Source organism: Myxocyprinus asiaticus, chromosome 33 (genome assembly GCF_019703515.2).
Source record: "Myxocyprinus asiaticus isolate MX2 ecotype Aquarium Trade chromosome 33, UBuf_Myxa_2, whole genome shotgun sequence".
Classification (NCBI taxonomy): domain Eukaryota; kingdom Metazoa; phylum Chordata; class Actinopteri; order Cypriniformes; family Catostomidae; genus Myxocyprinus; species Myxocyprinus asiaticus.
Genome location: NC_059376.1, coordinates 26,245,202 through 26,261,998, shown reverse-complemented (window position 1 = coordinate 26,261,998; position 16,797 = coordinate 26,245,202). Strand labels below are relative to the sequence as shown.

The 16,797-nt window shown below is 37.3% G+C and overlaps 2 protein-coding genes across 3 annotated transcripts; one reads left to right on the top strand and one right to left on the bottom strand.

Annotated features, from left to right (window-relative positions):
- Positions 1-109: 109 nt before the first annotated feature.
- On the bottom strand, positions 110-4,378 carry LOC127424222 (ATP synthase F(0) complex subunit B1, mitochondrial-like). The gene is made up of 7 exons (XM_051669210.1): positions 4,231-4,378; positions 3,340-3,376; positions 3,060-3,205; positions 2,684-2,847; positions 2,383-2,508; positions 779-958; positions 110-304 (listed from the first exon to the last, which is right to left on the bottom strand). The coding sequence occupies exons 1-7, from the start codon at positions 4,256-4,258 to the stop codon at positions 227-229; spliced, it is 759 nt and encodes a 252-aa protein (XP_051525170.1). The 5' UTR covers positions 4,259-4,378; the 3' UTR covers positions 110-226.
- Positions 4,379-7,787: 3,409 nt separating this feature from the next.
- On the top strand, positions 7,788-16,649 carry LOC127424039 (TRAF3-interacting JNK-activating modulator-like). Of its 2 annotated transcripts, XM_051668820.1 has the most exons (15): positions 7,791-7,933; positions 8,379-8,459; positions 8,714-9,182; positions 9,352-9,463; positions 9,635-9,704; positions 10,569-10,596; positions 10,715-10,744; positions 10,860-10,955; positions 11,977-12,048; positions 12,330-12,470; positions 12,823-12,960; positions 14,938-15,073; positions 15,325-15,467; positions 15,880-15,999; positions 16,306-16,649. In XM_051668820.1, exons 3-15 carry the CDS (start codon positions 8,817-8,819, stop codon positions 16,504-16,506), a joined length of 1,653 nt encoding a protein of 550 aa, XP_051524780.1. In that variant the 5' UTR covers positions 7,791-7,933; positions 8,379-8,459; positions 8,714-8,816; the 3' UTR covers positions 16,507-16,649. The 2 variants fall into 2 exon arrangements, with proteins under 2 accessions (XP_051524781.1, XP_051524780.1); XM_051668821.1 differs by lacking the exon at positions 8,379-8,459 and having other exon boundaries at positions 7,788-7,933.
- Positions 16,650-16,797: the final 148 nt, after the last annotated feature.

Below are 16,797 nucleotides of genomic sequence, written 5' to 3'. Positions count from 1 at the left end.
ATGAAGAAACATTAGTTGCCATGACAATGATAAAACATTTTTTACCAACAGCAATAAGGAATGTAAGAAAGCTGGAGTTGGCATCTTCAAATAAAGGACACAAGCAGTGTTAAGTGAATAACCAAAGCTTTTATTTTATATGGGTATGTACACTTTTGACGACACTGCCAGGCGGGTATAATTTAAAATGAACACAGGAGGCTTCAGTGTGGACATTGATAGAGACCTATACTGTGGCCCGAGTTTGTGTGGCCTTGGCCAGGACCTTCAGATCAGAAATGCACTTGGCAATGCTTTCTTTCTCCTGAAAGACAAAAAGAAATTAAGAACTTATTTAGAAGTGTTAACAATACTACTTAAAATGTTCACAGGTTCATTTAAATACAGATGACCTTAAACTAATCTAAAATAGTTCAACACCATAAAAATTACTGTTACAACTGGTTAGAACTTGACTATGCTTATCTCTTAAAAAAGGGAACACTGACTCATACTTATTTGTCCATATATCATCTTAGTAATTTTGCTGTTAATATGACTGCTGACAAGAGTGTTGACTGCAATGTCTCCACCTAAAGGTCAAACTAAAAACTGCTTCTAGAAGACTTTATAATTATGTAGTACATAAATATATTGATTAACGTTTATTGTGTTATTTTAAAGAAAACAATGTTTCTTAAAGACAGTAAAAGCTATTTCAGATAGGGTAGCAGCATTCAAACAAGCATTAAAGTGTGTGTGTGTCTTTTAAGAGAGACAGCAGCAGTGGACACTGTACCTGCTGTGGGGTGATGCTTTTAATGACGCTCTGTTCGACCCAGTTGACCAAGTGCTCCTGCTCCATGCGGCGATGCAGATTCTGAAGTGCCACCTGGTAATCCAACCTCTTCTTCACCTCATTGGTCACCATGTGCAGACGCTCCCTGTAGTTGGTCTCCAGCAGTATAGCCACGTTATTCTGAGAGGAGCAGATGAGGTGCGTCACAAAACTGTAAAGCGCAACTGCAAAACGGGCCGTTTTTTTTCAATTAATCAATAAATTAATTTTTCAAAAATCAAAATTGACCGTAGAAGTGAAGTGCGTGCCGATAAAATCACTGTTAATACTAGCCATGATTTGTGTGTCAGCAGATGAAAATGATGAATAATACTTACAGTTTCTGTAATTTAACGGAGCATACATCCAAATTCTGAGAATCACATTTTCTATGCGTATAAAAGGAGCGTGTCACTGTCAGAAATATGCCCGACAATCTTCAAAGACGCAGTTAATGCACCAAAGAACGTAATTTATTCTTCTAATTTATTGCATACAGTCCATTTACACTACCAACTTCTTATGAATGTGCTGTCTTTTTTTAAATCGCTCGTGCTTGAGGGAATGAACATTATAATAGGATGCAGACGGTGTAATAATAACCAGAGAAAACCTCAGAATTGAACTGCACTTAATCCAGCCCATTTGCGTGTGCAATTTGCCAAACCCACTTGCACCTAGACTTAGCGCATGCTTGCACCATTCACATCATCTTCACATTGTATCTGTTCACTGTATACCTATTTTTGTCAACTTTGTGATAGGGTCTAAGCCCACTTTTTATAATTATTTTTTGGAAACCAATAATAAGTTATGATTTGACAATGGCCTCTTAATGTACAAAAATGCTCTCATGCAGTCTTCTGTCCACAAAAACCCAGTGTTATGAGGTTACTTTCGATTTGAATGATTTTTAGCGGCCAAGCACATTTGGAATTACGCAAATGTGCAATTAGTGAATCTAGAACACTGTAAATATTACGCCCTCTGCTCATTTGCCTCATCCATATGTGTAAATACTGTACAGAGAACAGAGCTGCAAACATACAGCAAGTGCAGCGAGCAGCGCATGCAGACTATTTAATTAAATCGCAGCCTTTGCTGTTGATAATCGCACTACATCATACCGCAATTTCAATTTTATTTCAATTAATCATTCAGCCTTAGCCCAAACACTATTGTTGCAGAAAAATGCACAAGACACAGTTGCGAGACAGCAGGCAAATGTTGCAGTCACAGGTGACCTTCATCATACCAAACAAGGGAACCTCTGCACTGAAGAAGGTCACCTGTTACCAAAACATTTGCCCGTTGGAATATTAAACTAGTGTTTCATTCATGAATGAATGAATCAATGTTTTTGAACAAATCTTAAAAGTTAACGAATCGCTCGTTCACTCCCATTGTTTCGGTCATCTCCATTTTTCTGCAACTACAGTGTGTGTGTGGGCTCTCTGCCCATTTCAATCAAGTTTACTAATCTATAGTCATATAATGAAAGGGAGAAGACAGAATATCTGTCACTGGAAGAGGACCATGCTCTTTGGGTATTCTGTTCTCCTCACCCTCTTGGCATCGAAGAGCATCTGTCGTCCTTCAACTCTCCACTGCTCCTTCTTCTCATCCTCAATGGCCTGAGTCAGGTTGGTCACGGCCAGATTCTTCACTTCCTGGGCCTTTGCCACTTTGTCCTGCAGGGGAAGAGAGAAACAAAATAGCCAAACCAAAACAGCCTCAATTTCATTTAATATGTTTTTGGAATAATTATTTCAAGTGCACAGTATCAAACTTATACTTAATAAATATCTTTTCTCAGCGAAACTACTGATTTTCGCACAATGAAAAGGCTTGTATTTTGGTACACACCTCATTGATTTTGTCTGCAAAGGCGGCAACACTGGGTCCAAACTTCTTAATGCCATAAATGATGACTGCACCGATGCACGCTGCGGCAAAGGTCTCGTGATTGATTACGTAGATTTCCTTGGACAGGCAGTACAGGAGCAGACCAGTGCCCAGCATGTATGGACCTGCAATCAAAAGAAAACCCCACTCCTGTAAACAGTCCTGAAATTATATGCACTAGAGAGAAGAGTGTGCAAAAATCTAAATAACACTACTAGGACTATGAAGAACAGACAGATGCTTAAATTACATTACTGAGAATTACAGGAATTTGTAACAGACACACTTGACTATGATGGTCCTAAAAAAAAGGAGGCAATGGAGCTGACAAGCCCACCTGTGACACCAGTCTTTGGGTACAGCAATGTGAAAAGCTCTTCAGGGAAGATGCCATGGCGGACCTTGCCTCCCTTGTCGGGTAGAGGAGGTACTGGTGCATGGCTCTGGGAGGACTGGTGAAAGGAACGGGAGGCCTGTACAAGGCTAAGGTGAAAAAGAAGCCATTAATATAAGTAGTAGAACAGAGTTAAAAATGCACACATTAATCAACATAATTGGTTGTCATTTGTTAAACTCAAGACATACAAATGGTGCATTAGTATCAAGATATAACATACCAAGCACCGAAAGAGCCGTTGTTTTTCAGGGCCCGGCCTGCAAGGAACAAACAGCAAAAACAGTTAGGACTCAATCATTTTCATGTCACCCTATAAGCAACAGACACCACAAACTCATTCTTTAAATCAATGCATGTCATAAAGAGAGAGAGAGAGAGAGAGAGAGAGAGAGAGAGAGAGAGAGAGAGTCTAGTTGAGCTGTCATAGTTGTTTTGATTAAGTGCAATTAATCACGTCTGTCTTTCCTTATCATACGTGATGTATCAAAACTACAGTCTTGTCATTGGAGATGGTACAGTACTCAGCAGAGTGGTATTCAAAGTAGGACTTTACATTTCCCAATGAAAAATTGTGGAACATGAAATTCATTCAAATGTTCAATGCAATTTTTTGTCAATTGTGCGTCCTTGCACACATGACAGAAAGTGCAAGCTGTCAACTTCATCTCCTGAGTGCATAATGAATCCTTCAACAACACTGACTCGTTTTGCAAAGAACACTCAGTGAATGTTATAATATATAGAGATGCGAATTATAAGACAACTTATAATAATTGGTAAAGTTTGTATGTGCCATTAACTCTCAGCTAACAGCTACACAACTCAACACAAGGACGAGCATATACTGAAAGCAAAACAACCATGTGAATTCTGATACAGCGCTGACTATCTGAAAATAAGAGCTGCAGTGCATTAAAGTTAGCAATACATTAGTATTACCTTAAACATTCATGTAGAGCAGATAAACAATAAACACATTTAGCATCCCGATTCATGTGCGGCCATTTACACTGAGGCCTAATTTTACCCTTCAACCAAATATTCTTTCACTAAACAATTTCTTTGCTCCCACAATCAATTAAAAAAGGCTTTAATTTAATTAACCACCCACCTGAAACAAGCACTAGTCTCGACAACATATTTAACAGGGTGACTGTCAAGACCCCTAGCCGAAATGTCTCACTGTCGCCGGGCTCTATGTGCCCTTCCAGACCAAGAACGAGAAACTCTCTTCTTCTTCAGTGGCTTTAATGGCAGGCTGCAAACCAGCGTTTTAGGTGCATACCGCCACCTACTGTGCTGGAGTGTGAAGACACTTGTGCAGGCTTCAATGATTTCTTATATCCTGTTTTTAAGTCTACTGTTTCTTTTGAATTTAATAACTGCCTTTATAATTTTTCCATCAACTTGTCTTATATTTAAAACACTTGTAATTATGAATTCATTACATCATGCAGACAGCAATTCTCCATGTAGTTATTTCCTTTCCTCTACATAACAAAGTAAAAGCTATTATTGTCATGTGTACAGAGTACCAAGTAAAATGAAATTCTTACTTGGGTGCTTCATGCAAAACTGTGACATCATGTATGTGCAAAGAAAGTAAGACAAACTTGGAGTGACAGACAGCAAATTTACATAAGTTTACAAAATAAAGCAACCTGATCCGCTTCCCAGAGGGGAGAAAGGAGAAAAATGGTCGTGCAGGGTGACTAGAGTCCTTCAAGATGCTTTCAGATTTCCCGAGACAGCGTTTAGAGTGGATTTCCTGGATTGCGGAAAGACGTGTGCCTATTATTCTTTGAGCTGTTTTCACCACCCTTTGCAGAGCAGTCTTGTCCTGTGATGAGCAGCTGCAGTACCAGGATGTAATGCCTCCGGTGAGAATGGATTCAACAGCGCACCTGTAGAAACTGGTCATGACTGCTGTGGACATCCAAGTTTTCCTCAGATGTCTGAGGAAGTGAAGACATTTGTGAGCTTTTTTGATGGCAGTCTTTACATGCTCAGTCCACATATTTGGGACATATTGACAACACATGTTCAACCATCTCCTTTACTTGACATAATTCACATAATCCTGTATTGTGCTCACCTATGAGGTAAAGTGTAGCATTAAGATTTGTATGACCCATCCTTAAAGGAGTTAAAATAATCTATTCTTCTCTACTTAAGTTTTGTATGATTTTGTTTGATCTTATACTGTTTTGTATATTTAAAAAATGTCGTCCTGTCTTACAATGATTCCAATACTCCTGCCATTTACTGTTACTAGCTTCCAAAATGATGCTTTTCCCTTCAGCCCTACTTAGTGGGACTGTTAAAGTAGGATTCTAAAGAGTCCAGTCTGAGTGACTCTTTAGCCATTTTATCTGTTTTTTCATTTCCCCGTACTTTAACGTGTGCTGGTATCCATACAAAATGGACTACAGTTCCCACCTGCTTTAATCTATACAGTATGATCATTATTTCTGTAATGATGTCACATCGACTTGACAGATATGTTTGAAGGCTAAGAAGTGATGCCATTGAATCTGAACATATCACAGCTTTATTTGGCATAATTTCCTCTATCCAACTAAGTGCCATCTGAATTGCTACCATTTCTGCAGTGTATACTGATGTCCCATCTGTTAATCTCCCATAATTTCCAATCTTAAATTCTACAATATAAAATGCTGCTCCTGTTCGTCGTCTTTGGGTTTTTTGAGCCATCTATGTACACCGGAAGAAATGCATAATGGACAGTTCTAACATATTCTATTGTATAACTCTTAATATCACTTCCACTCTCCCCTTTTTGAATACTATCATGTATTTGTAGGTCAATTTCAGATTGACTGAATAACCAAGGAGGTATTGGGGGTAATGTAATATTTTGTTATGTAGTGACATTTCTACAGCCCATTCCTTTGCTTTCCATGCAAATACTGATCCAAGAAGGTTAGTTGTTTCCCAGCTTTCTTCAAGTACAGACTTTGCAGGATGATCTATTTTATGACCCTTCAAACTGACCCAATAAGCCATAGCTAATTTTTTCTGTCTCACCTCTAATGGCATTCCTCCCAACTCCACCTGCATTGCTGCAACTGGTGTTATTTTAACAGCACCCGTAATGCTCCTTAATGCTTGAGCTTGTATGGCATCTAGTCTCTTAAGCACAGTTGAAGATGCAGATCCATATACTATACATCCATAATTTATTACAGATCAAAGGAGTGCACAATATATGCCCATACATTGTTTGTCTGCTCCCCATTCCAGTCCTGCTACACACCTCATTAAATTTAACTTTTTTTTTTTTTTTTATTTTTTTACAATTTTGTTAAACATAACTAACATGAACTTTCCATGTAAGCCCAGATATTTGAATGAGATCACCCTTTCCAGAGGTTTATATATATATATATATATATATATATATATATATATATATATATATATATATATATATATATATATATATATATATATATAGTTTCATGTTTTTTGCAACCCTTTTCCTAGTAAAAAACTGTCAGCATGTTTTGGATATGGAGAATTTGAATCCCCATTCCAGAGTCCAATTTTCAACAGTCTCTATTGCTTCCTAGACATTATATACAGTGTTTCTTACATTTCTTCCCCTTTTCCACATGGCACCATCGTCTGCAATTCATGCTGTTCTGATATGAAAAACTCTCGCCGCTGATATCGCGAGATATTCCGAGAACCAGCTCAGTCAGATCTATTACATCCGGGGAATCACACGGGAGGGAGCCAGCAGGTGGCGCCATTTTACCATAAAAAGAGAAAAATTGTAAGTTTGTTTGTTTATAATTGGCCAGGTAAGATTGCTCGAGGAATTGAATTTGACTTGGCTGTTTGTCTTGGCACCTTGAACTGATATTAAAATAAGACATGTAAGAAGTATGGCAGAAGTGCATTTGTTCTTTTTATATATATATATATATATATATATATATATATATATATATATATATATATATATATATATATAAATGTTACAGATAATGAGACAAATACATGTGAATTGGCATTTACTGTTGTATCAGTATGAACTGTACAGTGATTATGCATATACACAGTTCAATATCTATATGGATAATTGTGAATATGTACAGTTGAGCATTATAATGAATAAGGCTAAGCAGTGTCAGGAAGCATGTTTTGAACAGTATATCTTTGTGAAGAGAAAACGCTGTCCATTTTGATTCCTATTTAAATGCATTTGGAGTTTTCCAATGCTTTGAATATGAATTAAATAGATAAGTGCATTGAACATTGAGAATGTCTTATAGAATTATTTGCCAACAAACAACCAGCAGTCTTGAAATTTATTTTGTTGTCATTATCTCTTTCATTATCTAATTATCTGTTTGATAAACAAAAATCAATAACTGTCAATTATATGTGTTTATGCTATTTCCTTTTTCCAATCTGCAAATATCAAGACAACAGTCTTGATATTTGTTTGATTTACACACCAAACCCTGATACTCTTCTGTCCCAATTTTTCTGCAGTCCTTCCCCATCCATACATTGCTACATTTAAACAGCCAATATCATAAACTCCCTCCAGCCCTAATCTTAGGGCCCATCCGTGTGTGTCATCAGTTTCAATATGCATGGCTGCTGAGATAGAGGAACTCATGCAAGTTGTGAGGTTCATCTAACTTCCTGTTAAACAAGCAAGGCAAAAGAAATAGACCGCCCTTTGTCAAATGAACCAGTTTTCAACAGTCATGTTGCTTCAAAGCTTTCAGATTCTTCTTTCACAATTATTCTGCCTCCAAGAATTCATCTAAGAACAGGTACTTTAATGAGATATCCTAAAGAAACAACCCTTCTAAAAAAAAAAAAAAAAAATGTTTTAGATTACTTTACATTTGGCCTCTATGTTGTTGTAATGGTTCTTGATGCTGGCTTCTTATTCAGTTGTAACTCGTAAGTCAGACTGACTGTTCCAAGAAGAGGATGCAGAGGGTATTTTAAGTGATATATTTATTTTTACTGTGCAATTGGAATTTTTTTCCCCTTTTTTTTTCAAAACCTAAAAAGCCTATTTGAAAGCCATGTGGCTTTTCAGTCTGTGCAGTGCCTAAAATAGTTGTAAATAAATAAGTGGGAACAGTGCACAATGTCTTTGTGTCTTCCAGTATTTCTCCTGTCATTACTATGCCGTTGTCTGCATATAACTGATTTTAAGTAAATTTGCATTTTAAATAAATCTTTGAAGATTCTACCTTTTTGTTTCAGCTGCACATATCTCATGTTAATGCTTGAGTTTTGAAACAATATGACAACAGAGGTGAATGACTGGACACTCGTCATTTTAAAGTACGTTTTCTAATATAATTTAGTGTTTAATTTTAATTTAATTACTTGATATTTATATGCAATTTACGATTGCTCAGTATAGAGTAAGACCTTTCCAAGTATGACCTCATACACATCAGCAAAATTTCCTGTAGCACATGATCTTCTTTTTTTAAATGTTGTGTCATTCAGTTGATTTTGGATTATATATTTTTGAGAGATAATGACATAATACCACTAAAGGATGGAAATGTGTTTACTTTTTTCAATTACAGGAAATGGCCACTTCGTGAAACAACATTAATTTACATAGTTAGGTGATAATCTAGTGCCTTGAAATATCTTCCAAAGTTTTAAACTCATTCAGACTCAGAAATAATGGAGGGGGACAGCAGAAGTCTCCATGCCACAAATTTCGAGCATAAACTGGAACAGCGTGCTGTGAAGCACAGAGAGATCAGCGATCGGAGCAACATGACATGTTGTCGTAGTCCCACAAGAGATCTGGACACAAGGTGGATTAGAAATGAACTGCATCGCAAAAGACAGTTTGAGTTTTCAAAGAGAAGACCTGTTGACCATGGCACATATGCACTGTTATCTTCAGTGCCAAGGCACAAATACTCCAGGGAAATCCTGAATGCATCAGAGCATATGACGCAAACCTCAACGTCAATCGGACGACTCTTGATAACAAGTCAAAACGCAAAGCTCAAGAGAGATGGCATAAAATCTGCAAAGCAGGTACAGAAATGAATATTAATATCAGCTCTGTTACCTGTGACTGAGCAAAAGTAGTATCAGATATCGCTGCTTATTGTTCATTCATTAATAGTTGTTAATCCAAGATACTGTGTATTATTTTATAACATCCTCTATAATAACATTGACATGAAATCTACAAACTCCAAAGACAGACTTCACATCTTCACTGAATAATGAAAATTATCCTGGGCAGAAATCAGAGGGGGATGCACAGGCCCTAAATTGTGGTTGGATTAAAAGGAAAGTGAAAAAAAAGAGAGGTTAGTAGACTAAACGGTGGCCATGTCACATAACATTATTTTAAAGGTTTACATGTCATAACACACAGTTTTGTGAACCGTATGATATACAGTATAAAATGGAAAGAGTTTTGTTGTTAGTATGCACATAATGATGAAATGGTTATTTTTTTTAATGTGTAATTAATTCAGTTCTTCTACAAGATATTAGTCAGCTCTCAAACAGCCAGAAGACAATACAAAGTGCTGGCTTGCAGACTGAGTGAGTAGGCTGCACCCATGGTGCTTTTACCTTACCTTTATATCCTTCTTAAAGGAACATTTCACCCAAAATTCTCTCATCATTTACTCACCCTTATGCCATCCCAGATGTGTATGACTTTCTTTTTTTTGTAGAACACAAACAAAGATTTTTAGAAAAATATCTCAGCTCTGTAGGTCCAAACAATGCAAGTGAATGGTGACTAAAACTTTGAAGCTTCAGAAAGCACATGAAGGAAGCAGAAAAGTAATCCATACAACTCCAGTAGTTAAATTAATGTCTTAATATCCAATCACTTTTGGGTGAGATCAGACCCAGATTTTTCACTATAACTTGACATCAGCAGTCTCCTTGGCGATCATGATTTCAAGCTCGATTACACTTCCTAGCGCCATCTAACGCTCTGTGCATGTGTCAAGCACTAGGCAGTGTAATCGAGCTAAAATCAAATGATCATGCTTAGAGACTGCTATAGCAAGATAACCAGTAAAAAAGGAGTTCTTACCCAAAACTGAATGGATCGCATCAGAAGACATGAATTTAACCACTGGAGTCGCATGGATTATTTTTCTGCTGCCTTTATGTGCTTTTTGAAGCTTCAAAGTTTTGGTCACCGTTGACTTGCATTTTATGGACCTACAAAGCTGAGATATTCTTCTAAAAATCTTCATTTGTGTTCTGCAGAAGAAAGAAAGTCATACACATCTGGGATTACATGAGGGTGAGTAAATGAGAGAATTTTCATTTTTGGGTGAATTTTTAATGGTTTACAATTGTTTAATTGTTTTAACATTTCAATAGCATTTAGTAGAATGCACCTGTTACATTGTCATTGATTCTATATTATTAACTCTCTTTGTTCAGGTCTGGATTTGTCACTGTCAAAGAAGCGGTAAGACATTTTAGTGCTTGTAAGAGAAAAGAAAAGCCAGTATATTTTGTAAAAATAATTTTGAAAATGTGTCAATTTTATTTAATAATTAATCTTCTACATGGCCTTTTTTGTACAGGATGTACAAAAGTTGGCTGATTATTTAGAGGTATGGAAACCCCTAACATTCATATTCAGTGTGATGTGAAACATGTGAAAATGTATGAACAAATCAACAAGACTTTTAGCAGTGTGATCAGGTGAGTCATTTTATTTCTGTGCAGGAGGCCTTATATAGAGAAGAGGCTCTTAAAAAGAAGCTTGCTGGCCTTCAAAAGAGTGCTTCTACATTACTGCACTCTACAGAGCTCCTGTGGAAGGTACATCAGAAACCTATTTCCTCCTGAAAGCCATCAATACAGCATTATTCAGGGATATTTTAAAATCACTCAATGCACATGCATCTAACCACATACAGTGGCCGCAAAAGGTATTTGGGCACTTAAGTCACACTTCAAAATGTATAAATGTCATTGCATGACATAACAAAATATCAAACCAAGTGATTTATTTTAAAGACATGTAGCACAAACACGTTTATCAAAGAAAAACTTTTCATACACTGAAGTTTGGTAGTTCAGGTTGCTCTACAAGGGCAACTGTGTGAACTTGAGGGCAACTGACTTCATTCATCCTCTAAAAATCAGCTTGGTTTGATATTTGGTATCTTATTAAATGACATACAGACAGCTTTAACTGGGACTTAGGTGTCTATAAGTGTCCAAATACTTTTTTTGTTTGTATATACACTGTATATACATGAGCTGTGATTGCACTGCTTTGAAGTAGGCTCAGATGCCCCTACTGTAGCCCTTTTTTTCCCATTGCATTAACCAAAATATGCTGTTATTCTGCATAGCTACTGGCTTTACCAGTTTCAGAGTTTCCTGATGTGGTTACAGCATTAACGTAAAGGAAGGTTTTGAGGAGGGTCCTGTGGTCAACAGCATCTGGCTCCTTTTGGCCCTTTCAGGAAAAAAAAATAGCAAGGTTTTTTCTCTCTCACACAGGAAATGGAGAGAAGTGTAGGCGTTAGAAGCGATTTGTTTGTGCTGCTGTGATGCTAACTCACTCAATATAACTTTTCAACTTTGTCAATTTTGCCACCACCATGAGATCATCACACATTTCAGTATGTATCTTTGGAGAGCCAGTATGATACCAATCTAGAAATATAAATTATTTGTTATTATCAAAATTCTAAAGATGGCAGTTTGAAAAAAGGAGATGATACACACTGAAACTGAAAACTCTTTGCTCTTTGTTCAGTGGTTCTCTGTATCTCTCTCTCTCTCTTACAAATGCACAAACACACACGTACATTTCCTTTTCCTTCCGCAGACTCGCTGTGATGAGGACTTGCTGAAGAGCAAGATCAAAGCTCTGGAGGCTCAGCTGCATGTTTGCATCAAGGTAAGATTCAAACGCTACATCTGAAGAGTTCTAACTGAAGCTTTCTGAATATCAGGCAATCAGAGAGTGAAAGTTGCAATTTATCTGAGCTTCAAATTTAAGTTTACAAGATTTTAAAGAGGATTATTACATATTTTCTGCTTTTTAAAATTTGTAAGATAAACAGAATACTGGGATAACTTGTGGCTCCCAATAAGCACAGGTAAATCAGTGAGTATGCAGCCACTTTTCAGAAAATAAAGATAAAATGCTGTACTTTGTGTATTTTATGTCTCCTTCAGAAGGTTCCTCAGGATGGAATGAAAAAAGTAGTGCTAAAGATGGAAAAACAGAGGGAGGAGTATGAACAGAAATCTCTGAAGGCTATTCAGAGGGCGGAAAACGAAAAGGCAGAAGCTCAAAGCAAGATGAAGTACCTCCAGGTAAGACCTAGACAGACTCCTTATGCAGAGGAGAAATTATTATATAATTTATTGAAAATATATTCAATAAATAATAGTAATAATATATATATATATATATATATATATATATATATATATATATATATATATATATATATATATATATATCAGTATAATATTCTGTCTAACATCTCCTGTTGTGTTCCACATAAGAAAGTCTTTCAGGTTTGAAACAATGTTGTTGAGTAAATTATGACAGAATTAAATTTTTTGGGTTACCTATCCCTTTAAGATTGGACAGTAGTGTAATACGGGATTTTAGGCCTCATGCTAATGATAAATTTCCTTTCTCACTCTTCACTTCCACTAGGGGGCGCTGCAGACAACCCAGGCAGAGTCAGAGCACTGGCAGAGGCTGTGTGAGGAGCTGAGAGAGGGTTCAAGCCAGCTGAAGAAGCAGCAAGACCATAGCACTGATCAGATACTACAGTTGCAGGGCACCTTAGAGGTACACTGGGGGCCAAAAGTTTGGAATAATGTACAGATTTTGCTCTTTTGGAAAGAAATTGGAACTTTTATTCACAAAAGTGGCATTCAACTGATCACAGTGTATAGTCAGGACATTAATAACGTGAAAAATTACTATTACAATTTTAAAAAAATGTTAAGAACTTCTTAAACTACTTCAAAATCATCCACGTGCAGCAATGACAGCTTTGCAGGTCCTTGGCATTCTAGCTGTCAGTTTATCCAGATACTCAGGTGACATTTCACCCCACGCTTCCTGTAGCACTTGCCATAGATGTGGCTGTCTTGTCGGTCTCACGCACCTTACAGTCTAGCTGATCCCACAAAAGCGCAATGGGGTTAAGATCCATAACACTCTTTTCCAGTTCTCTGTTCTCCAATGTCTGTGTTTCTCTGCCCACTCTAACCTTTTTTTTTCAAAAGTGGCTTTTTCTTTGCAATTTTTCCCATAAGGCCTGCACCCCTGAGTCTTCTCTTTACTTTTGTACATGAAACTGGTGTTGAGTGGGTAGAATTCAATGAAGCTGTCAGATGAGGACATGTGAGGCGTCTGTTTCTAAAACTAGAGAGACTCTGATGTACTTATCCTCTTGTTTAGTTGTACATCTGGACCTTCCACATCTCTTTCTGTCCTTGTTAGAGCCAGTTATCCTTTGTCTTTGAAGACTGTAGTGTACACCTTTGTATGAAATCTTCAGGGTTTTTTTTAAATATATATATATATATATATTTTTTTTTTCCAAATTTGGAATGCCCAGTTCGCATTACTTAGTAGGTCCTCACGGTGGTGTGGTTACTCACCTCGATCCGGGTGGTGGAGGACAAGTCTCAGTTGCCTCCGCTTCTGAGACAGTCAATCCATGCATCTTATCACGTGGCTCGCTGTGCATGACTCTGCGGAGACTCACAGCACGGGAGGCTCATGCTACACTCCACTAACCATGCACAACTTACCACACACCCCATTGAGAGTGAGAATCCCTAATTGCGACCACGAGGTGGTTACCCCATGTGACTCTACCCTCCCTAGCAACCAGGCCAATTTGTTAGCTTAGGAGACCTGGCTGGAGTCACTCAGCACACCCTGGATTCGAACTCGCGACTTAGGGGTGGTAGTCAGAATCAATGCTCACTCTGCTACACAGGCCCCCCAAATCTTCAGTTTTTTGGCAATTTCAAGCATTGCATAGCCTTCATTCCTCAAAACAATGATTGACTGTCAAGTTTCTAGAGAAAGCTGTTTCATTTTTGCCATTTTTGACCTAATATTGACCTTAAGACATGCCAGTCTATTGCATACTTTGGCAACTCAAAAACAAACACAAAGACAAAGTTAAGCTTCATTTTATGAACCATATAGCTTTCAACTGTGTTTGATATTATGGGAAGTGATTTTCTAGTACCAAATTAGCAATTTAGCATGATTACTCAAGGATAAGGTGTTGGAGTGATGGCTGCTGGAAATGGGGCCTGTCTAGATTTGATCAAAAATGACTTTTGTCAAATAGTGATGGTGCTGTTTTTTACATCAGTAATGTCCTGACTATACTTTGTGATCAGTTGAATGCCACTTTTGTGAATTAAAGTACCAATTTCCTTCGAAACAGCAAAATCTGTACAAAATCTGTACAAAATCTTCTGGCCCCAGTGTACAACAAAGACACAAATTTTGAAAAAAGCTGACAAACCACCAAGGCCCAGGTCAATTTGATTTCAGGATAGCCAATCTGAAATGTATTGAAAATCATGCTTGTAACTACAGGTGGGCCCAAGCTTGGTTGGCACATAACGGTGGTCATTTTAGGCCCATCCATTTTTCGGAGGCTCTGTCCATGTTTTATATAAACTGCTGATTGACTTTCAGGAATTGTTCAAGATCTGTGACTTTACCCTGGAGTGAATGAATGCCCCTTTTCAGAGGTTACGGCATGTTGAGTTTATTGTTGTGTTTGTGCAGCGCACTATTGGACATGAGGAGATGCTCAGAAAGCAAACAGAATCTCTTCAACAGGAGAGAGCAGAGCTTCATTCCTGCCTTGCAGAACTGGAGGAAGAAAACCTCAGCCTGAGAGAACATCTACAGAAAGTCACAGGTACTTTGGTTGTGCAGGTTTTCCACAGAAGGCAGTTACATGCTGTTGAAACAAATCTGAAATGCTGTGAGGTGGAAATAGACTTATTCTCAAGTTCACAAAACTGACATTCACTTCACATCATCCTAATATTAAGATAGTAATATGTGGTAAATTTGTACAAAATCCAGAGGAACAAGCTGCCTTCGACCAATTGTCAAGCAGTTAGATGTATCTGTTAATCTCTGTCTCTTTCTTTCATGCACTCACAGGACACAACCATGAGTGGTGGAATAATAACACACCACTTATGCATGAGGAAGCTTCAGTACTGGATCAGCTCCTGAGGACAGATAACAGTATGGCCAAACAATTCAGAGAGATGGAACACAGACTCAGAGTGAAAGAAAAAGAGGTAAAGATCAGCCAGATAGAGAGAACTGATGATGTCCAATATTTTTTTATTCTAACCCTAACAATTAAATGTAATCAATTTATTATTTTATAGTAAAGTGTTGTCTTTATTTATTTTATTTGCTTTCCTATAATATATTGGAATTTAACTGCTATGTAGGACAAATGTTTTTTTATATTTTAAATGTAAAAAGTAAAAAAAAAAACCTAGTGTAGCTCCACAAAGAGATGATTCCACTTGGACAGTCACCATTTTAGAGGGAGACATTTAAATAAATTTAAACCAATAGAATTTTTATTCTGTTGTAAATTGTATTGACTCTCTATAGAAAACCAAACCTTATCTTAGTCTCACATAATTAAAGGCTTAGTGTTCCATATTTATTGTCTTGGCTACCTGGTTGCCATGGCAGTGCATGGAGCTGCAGGCAGAGCTTGAGGTCCTGGAGCAGGAGTGTTATGGCTATCGCTCCCGACTGACCCAGTGTCGGGAAGAACTGAATAAACGGACCACACGCCTGAACAGAACCAGGGTACGAATCCATATTTCAACATGAGTATGCTCAGAAAGTTTGCTCAATAAGCCTAATTTTGGTCTGTTTTGTCCAATAAGTTCCTTGTTTTCTCTCTATTGAACATATTGTTACATGCCACATAATAACCACCTTTGCCAGATTTAGATTTTTTTCAACACAAGGATGGTGGAATTCCAGACTGTAATATCAAAAGGATCATTTTGACTTTGACACATTCGTCTTGTTTTGTTTGGCTTTCTTTTGCACACTGGTGTACATTTTTGATACAAATTAATTTCCTTCTCTCTCCCTCTACCCAAACAGAGGGGATGCTGTTGGTCTTGGCTTTGTATGAGCCTTTTCTTTCTGCTAATGATGGTTTTGGTGGTGGCAGGCCTATGGTTGTACCATCCACCTGCCAGGAAGCAGCTGTGCCAGTTTTACTCTCTCTTGGAACAGCGTATGGAGGACTACATGATACAAGAAGCGTCAGCACAGTGTGGGACCTGCGTTAGACCTGTCTGACTAAAATAACAAGTAACAGAGCAAAGCCAAGAATGTTCTAGATTTATTGTTTGAGTTTATATTTATTTTGTTTTTTCCAGTTGAATTTATATGAATTTGAAACTTTGTTCATGTATTTTTTGTAAATAAACATCAACACATATAATATGCCTTAATTATTTTGTTTAAAATACACATTTTCACAATCATGTAGAATGTTTTGGATTATGTTTTCTAATGGTTCTTCTACTACCTGTCTAAATCTTACAAAACAGTATTATAATGAATTACTTAAAAATGTATACCTGTACC